The 7,602-nt window shown below is 37.7% G+C and overlaps 1 protein-coding gene across 1 annotated transcript; it reads left to right on the top strand.

Annotated features, from left to right (window-relative positions):
• Nucleotides 1-3,147: 3,147 nt before the first annotated feature.
• On the top strand, nt 3,148-6,455 carry zgc:163073 (uncharacterized protein LOC100037358 homolog). Its single transcript, XM_051915692.1, has 5 exons — nt 3,148-3,196; nt 3,278-3,427; nt 5,953-6,126; nt 6,258-6,335; nt 6,427-6,455. Exons 1-5 carry the CDS (start codon nt 3,148-3,150, stop codon nt 6,453-6,455), a joined length of 480 nt encoding a protein of 159 aa, XP_051771652.1.
• Nucleotides 6,456-7,602: the final 1,147 nt, after the last annotated feature.

The following is a 7,602-nucleotide window of genomic DNA, read 5'->3' as shown; positions in this document are numbered from 1 at the left end:
CGGGATTTAAACTTTGCCGGCTGAAGACCCAAGTTTGATTTGAAGAAGAAAAATGTACCAAGCACAATGTTCTCTCACCATTCTTGATTTCTAACACACATTTACCGCTTTCAGCCGGTCTTGCGGCTGTCAGAGCAGAAACGAAAGCTGATGCTCTCTACATGTTTTTCCATTATCTCTGGCCGAGTTCATACATAAATTGCATTAACTTATTTTATCCATTAGATTGAAAGATCTGAAAAAAACCCATACATTTACCCGCCCATAGACCCTCCCCTCGAAATCAGGACAGAAGTGGTCGAAAGTGGACAAAAGAGACCAGGTGTAAAATACCAGGTGTAAACGGGAATGTGTCTCCCTCATTCACTTGTGATCCGATCGACCAAAACACATCTTAATACCAGGTATAAACAGGGTCTAATAGTTCACAGGGTCAAAAATGCCTATAGTTGGAGAAAAACACGTGTTTTGGAAAAGCAGAGCAGGTGTGAATGAGGTATTAATGTCTGAGGGTACGGTTAAGCTGCAACATTCGTGTCTATTAAAAGCAGCGGCCCTGCACAGTATCCCTACTCCTTCAACTGCTGTCATCCTTACTGATTTTTATGTCATGATGATGATAATAATGATGGCGATGATGATGATGATATTAAGTAGCAGAACACAAAATGTCATATCCACCAACCCATCTATAGTGCTTAGAAAATACTCACATGAGATACAGGTTGGAGAGGAATATGAATGATGGTGCTCTGAGCAGGCAGAAAAAGGTATGACAATATGAAGTGGGGAGGGGATTTGTATGCTGTGAAGTTTAATGGATGCATTGGAGTCACGGCATTCTTTCCTTTTTTTAGAGATGTGAGTAATATTAGGGAGGTGCATCAGATTTAGGAAGGTAGAGTTGGGTATATAACATTTAGGGCTCCCATTCAACAGCAGTCAAACATTTGAATTAAGCTAGTTTTTGTCCATTCACTTACTGTGATTAAACCACCATGGCTTCACAAAAGCAAGTGCCCAAAAAAGAAGGAAAGCCAACCCCAGCTCCAAAGGAAGAACCAGCACCCGGAGCAGCAGAGCCATCATCAGCAGCACTGGAAACAGTTGCTTCTGCCCCAACTGCAACACCAGAGTCAGCTACAAAAGCTCCTGAAAAAGCCAGCCCTGCACCTGGGCCAGCAACAGTGGCAGCAGACCAAGAACCAGCCAAAGCACAAGCTTCTCCTCCAAATCCAGCTTTCAAAAATGATCCTGCCGCTGTAGTAAGTCTCTGTGTTGTAATGTTATTTTCTGGTATTTAATTTTACTTAGTTGTCTGATGGCCTGGATTGATGCACCCACAATAATGGCTGATGTCTACATTTAAATACATGCAATGTTTTTTTTTTTTTTTTTTTTTTTTAAGTATAAAGACTAAATGATTAAGATTATCACTTTATTGACAAGCATTTGTGTAGTCAAACTTAGTGACAAACAAAAAGTCCCCATAGGGACATACTAATATTTATATTCTGTCCAAATAAATACATTTCACTAAAGCTAAAATAAGTATTGTGCTGCACTTAAAGGGTTAGTTCACCCAAAAATGAAAATTCTGTCATTAATTACTCACCCTCATGTCGTTCCACACCCGTAAGACCTTCGTTCATCTTCGGAACACAAATTAAGATATTTTTGATAAAATCCGATGGCTCAGTGAGGCCTCTATTGCCAGCAAGATAATTAACACTTTCAATGCCCAGAAAGTTACTAAAGACATTTAAAACAGTTCATGTGACTACAGTGGTTCAATCTTAATGTTATGAAGCGACAAGAATACTTTTTGTGTGCCAAAAAACAAAAAATAACAACTTTTCAACAATATATAGTGATGGGCGATTTCAAAACACTGCTTCGAAGCTTTACGAATCTTTTGTTTTGAATCAGTGGTTCGGATTGCGTATCAAACTGCCAAAGTGATTTGAACTATTGAAATTATGAAACACTTATGACGTAACGAAGCCTCGTTTACTGAAATCACATGACTTTGGCAAACCGAACCACTGATTTGAAAAGATTCGTAAAGTTTCGAAGCAGTGTTTTGAAATCGCCCATCACTAGATGTTGTTGAAAAGTCGTTATTTTGTTTTTTTGGTGCACAAAAAGTATTCTCGTTGTTTTATGATATTAAGGTTGAACCACTGTAGTCACATGAACTGTACTTAATGTTTTTAGTTACTTTCTGGGCATCTGAAATTATCTTGCTGGCAATAGAGGCCTCACTGAGCCATTGGATTTCATCAAAAATATCTTAATTTGTGTTCCAAAGATGAAAGAAGGTCTTACGGGTGTGAAACGACATGAGGGTGAGTAATAAACGACAGAATTTTCATTTTTGGGTGAACTTACCCTTTAGGGCACAACATTATAATGTGCAGCTAGATTAATAAAAGTTGAGCACAAAAACTAACTTGTGCATCACCTAATTCAATATCACTTCAAGTTAATGCTAGATTATGATCTTTAAAAAGTTGGAAAGTTAATAAACATCCAATATTAGTCTATAAATATTCAATATGAGCCAATACATTTATAAAAACCCTGGCCAATAACCAATATGGTGCAGACACAGCACGTCTCTAATTTAAAAGGTCATAAATATTAATGTGCTCAATAAACATTTATTCAGTCCCATGTTTTCATTACTGGATCATTTCTATTGATTTTGAAAAACAGTTGTAATTGCTTGGACATGAACTGTAAAATATATACTGCTTCATGGCAGGAATCCAGTGGATGTTCTTTACGTGGATCTACACACACCTGCCGCTGAGGCATGAGGTCGTCCCACTCACCACTTTATTCATACACTTCCTAAGTTAGACTCCCTAGGGAGACAGATATGGATGAAATGATCTCATATACAGACTGTGAACTTTGAGGGGAGATTATTCTTGGTGCCAGGAAAAACAATGGCAGAACAACTGCCAGAGTGTTATTTAACTTACTGTATGCCACTAACATCTGTGCAGTAAAGTACATAGTAGACAGCAATGATCAACAAATGGCAAGAATGTATTTTTCTTGCGAGTCTGCATTTATATATTTTACTGATGACTATATACTGGTGCAAATTCCAAATCATAAACAAAAATCTAAAAAAAAATGTCTTGTTCTGAGTTTCAGGGTAATGTCAGTGCTGAAAAACTTGAAGGTAAGGAACAGCCTAAAAAGGTCATCTGATCAACTTAATTTTAAATGAACTAATTTTTTATGTCATTTTGCACTTATACAGAGTTCAAAGAAGCTTTCCTGTTGTTTGCCAGGACTCCCTCAGGGGAGATGAAGATATCACTAGCTCAGTGTGGGGATGTGATGAGAGCTTTGGGCCAGAACCCAACTAATGCTGAAGTCTTGAATGTTCTAGGGAAACCAAAGCCTGAAGGTAGACCCACAATTGGAAAAAATACAGCTGCTTGACTTTTCAGGACATTGTACAACAAGGTGCATTTCATGGCAACGTTTACATCTGGTATTAAGATGCGTTTTGGTCGATTGGATCACAAATAGACAAGGGAGACACATTCCTGTTTACCCGTGGTGTTTTAATCCATCTCTTGTCTACTTTCGACTGCTTCTGTCCTGATTACTTCAAGGGGAGGGTCCCTTTGTTTTCGTCAAAACACCAGTGGAAGGGTTAAATGTCGATGCGCACTAATATTATTATAGTTCTGACCAACGCACTTCCCAACAACACGTCCCACAATGATTACGTATTTGGTCTGTAGGCGGAGAGTTGGTGATCTTTAGTGGCTGTTCGAACGCATTCGACACTTCTAAAGCAATCTGGTCGAATGTGCATTCGACTAGCTCCGGAAGTGGTCAAAAATGGACAAGCTCAAAACGTTGTAGACCCCATTTACACCTGTATTTTGCACAGTCCACTTGTGATTGGATCAATAAAAATTCCGTGCCCATGATCTGTATAAACTCAAGCTATTGCTGTCCTGCATCCCATGGGATTCTTCAGGAGCAAACCAAGAGAAAGACTTAACACATATCTGTCACAGAGATTACTGTTGGTTGTCACAAATGTCAAAGATGTCATTAACAGCAGACAGCTTCTCTGTGACATTTGCAAGTCATTCTCTGAACACTGAGATCCAGTTAATCCTTGTCATAATAGCTCACTAAAAGTCAAAATGCCATTCCAACCACAGGAATGTATGGTTGGAATTCAGAACACAAATGAAGATCTTTTTGATGAAATCCGAGAGCTTTCTGATCCTCACAAGTACGCAACTACTACTTCGCCGCTTCAAAAAGTTCATAAAGAAATCGTAAAACTAATCCATATGAATTGAGTGGTTTAGTCTAAATTTTCCGAAGAGACTCGATTGCTTTATAAACAGATTGAATTTTGGCTTTTATTCACATATTAACATTGACCAGTGAACATTAACAGAAGCTCAACTGAACTTGCTTGATGCGCGAGAACAAACCTCTTGCGGATGCTCAAACATGCTGCATAACACACGAGAATGAAGCTCATTGGTTCTCGCACATTAAGCGAACATGCTTGAGTTTCCATTTACTATAACTGATGTGTGAGTTAATGAATGTTTATATGTGAATAAAAGCCTACATTCAATCTGTTCATCATATAAAGCAATTGTGTCTCTTCAGAAAATTTGGACTAAACCACTCAATTCATATGGATTAGTTTTACGATCTCTTTAAAGGGTTAGTTCACCCAAAAATGAAAATGCTGTCATTAATTAAGATACTTAATATCTTAACAAATTAAGATATTTTTCATAAAATCTGATGGCTCAGTAAGGCCTACATTGCCAGCAAGATAATTAACACTTGCAAACGCCCAGAAAGCTACTAAAGACATATTTAAAACAGTTCATGTGACTACAGTGGTTCAACTTTAATGTTATGAAGCGATGAGAATACTTTTTGTGCGCCAAAAAAAATAAATAAATAACGACTTTATTCAACAATATCTAGTGATGGGCGATTTTAAAACACTGCTTAATGAAGCTTCGAAGCTTTATGAATCTTTTGTTTCGAATCAGTGGTCAAACTGCCAAACTCCTAGAGGTGAACTGTTGAACACTTATGACGTAACGAAGCCTCGTTTTACTGAAATCACGTGACTTTGGCAGTTTGATACGCTCTCCAAACCGCTGATTCGAAACAAAAGATTCGTAAAGCTTCGAAGCTTCATGAAGCAGTGTTTTGAAATCTCCCATCGCTAGATATTGTTGAATAAAGTCATTATTTTGTTTTTTTTGGCAAACAAAAAGTATTCTTGTCACTTCATAACATTAAGGTTGAACCACTGTAGTCACATGAACTGTTTTAAATATGTCTTTAGTAACTTTCTGGGCGTTTTAAAGTGTTAATTGTCTTGCTGGCAGTGCAGGCCTCACTGAGCCATCGGATTTTATAAAAAATATCTTAATTTGTGTTCCGAAGATGAACAAAAGTCATACAGGTGTGGAACGACATGAGGGTGAGTAATTAAAGACAGAATTTTCATTTTTCTGTGAACTAACCCTTTAAGAGCTTTTTGAAGCGTCAAAGTGGTAGTTGCGTAGCTGTTGGTGGAGGGACAGAAAGCTCTCATGATCTTCATTAGTGTTTCGAAGATGAACAAAAGTCTCACGGGTTTGGAATGACATGAGGATGAGTAATTAATGACAGAATTTTCATTTTTGGGTGAACTAACCCTTTAACACACAGAGAATGTATAGCAAAAAATTCTCTTGTTGTTTCAAACCTGTGTGACTTTCTTTCTTCCTTCAAACCCAGTGTTGTCAAACCCATTGATTTTCATTGTCCATACAATGAAAGACAATGGATTTTAATGTTTGAATTTTTAATTTTTTCTCTTTTTTCTCAGATTGTCAAATAAAATCTAAGAATCTCCTAATTGCTTTATTAAATTGTGTCATTCAGAGATGGAATCCAAACTGATCGACTTTGAGACTTTCCTGCCTATGTTTCAACAAGTTTCAAAGTCTACTGAAAGGGGCACATTTGAAGATTTTGTGGAGGGCCTTCGGGTCTTTGACAAAGAAGGCAATGGAACAGTGATGGGGGCTGAACTCCGCCATGTGCTTGCTACTTTGGGTATGGAGTTATGAAGGGAAAATGAGCCAAATCCATAAACTATACTTGACCATTGGTTGTGGTCAAATGTTGAAAAAATTGAGACCTTATAACATCTTACTTTGCTCATTGGAACACTGTCTCAATTTCAGGTGAGAGATTGTCTGAGGGTGAAGTGGATCAGTTGCTGGCAGGGCAAGAGGACACAAATGGTTGTATCAACTATGAGGGTAAGAACAGTTACACAAGACTTCTCTCTGCTGACAAGATTAATGACATTAAGTTTCTCATTGAAATTAATCTTGATGTTCTTTCTCCAAGCTTTTATAAAACATGTCATGACTGACTGAGTGATCTTTTCTGGTAAGTTTATCTAAACCAGGGCTTCCCAACCTTGTTTTGTCAGCCAAACCTCTGTGACCTTACACTTTCAGAAAAAAGGGTACAAAACTAGCGCGGTACCCTTTGTACCTAAAGAGTGCATATTAGTACCTCAAAGGTACATATTGGTACCAAAAGTGTACAGTCCCAGTGACAGCTTTTGTACAATTTTTCTGAGTGTACTTCTTTGTTTGAAGTAGCAACACCGAACCTTTCAATGAATTTCACAGAAACTGGGAAATAATTGAAACAACTGATTTTTGTTCAGTTTTATATACATTTAATTGAGCCAGTTCATGACTTCATGAACCTGCAGAAGTTCCATCATGAACTCCCACAGGATCGCAGACCCCTGGTTGGGAAGTCCTGATCTGAACTATAATATGTTTTGCTAGGACATTTTAGATTTTAATTTATTTTGTATCTTTTCTGTTTTCCTGAGTACAGTAGCAGCCTCACATGGATGTCAGCGGAAGCTAGAGGCAGCTGAAGGACATGCATCAGAGTTGACATCAATCAATCAATCAACATGTAAAATATTATGTAACTGATTAAAGTCAATTTGTTCTTCAACCACCACTTTGAAGCTGTTTTATATCAAAATATGCAAAAAGAGGAGTCAAAATGCAAATTCTAACTCTGTATGAGTCAGGAATGATACAGTAGTCTGCAGTAAACTTTAGTTTGTCCCAAGAGAGAATCAACACAGCTGTCAGCGGATAAAACTTTGGCTTTGGTGGGGCTAGTGCATTGAGTTGGCTCTAATCCCCAAATGTCAGGAACTTGGGCACATATGATAAACCCTTTGTCATTGGACTTCTCTCAACGGACCTTTCTGTGAAAAACCTTGTTCTGTAGCCAAGTGTTACATTCACTGAAAGAGTGCAACATTGAGCTGCATGTGTTAATTAACAGCATCTAACACTGAACAAATGGTGTGAGTGTCCAGTCAAGTGATTATTGGAAAGACATGAGTCAAAGTTATTTGTGAGTGTTTTGTTTGAAAAATGAGATGGCAAATATCAAGTTAATTCATTACACAAGTGCATTATTAAACTTATCATTATTAAAAATGACACGTTTTCCAAACTATAAGGAAAGTTTGGACCTTCTGAT

Source organism: Ctenopharyngodon idella, chromosome 12 (assembly GCF_019924925.1).
Source record: "Ctenopharyngodon idella isolate HZGC_01 chromosome 12, HZGC01, whole genome shotgun sequence".
In the NCBI taxonomy this organism is placed as follows: domain Eukaryota; kingdom Metazoa; phylum Chordata; class Actinopteri; order Cypriniformes; family Xenocyprididae; genus Ctenopharyngodon; species Ctenopharyngodon idella.
This window is presented reverse-complemented; position numbering and strand designations above follow the sequence as displayed.

Coding starts and splice junctions, on each gene's coding strand:
- zgc:163073 (XM_051915692.1), top strand. CDS start 3,148: ATGTCTTGTTCTGAGTTTCAGGGTAATGTCAGTGCTGAAAAACTTGAA. Junction 3,197..3,277: donor CAGTGCTGAAAAACTTGAAG/GTAAGGAACAGC, acceptor GCACTTATACAG/AGTTCAAAGAAGCTTTCCTG. Junction 6,336..6,426: donor TGGTTGTATCAACTATGAGG/GTAAGAACAGTT, acceptor TCTTTCTCCAAG/CTTTTATAAAACATGTCATG.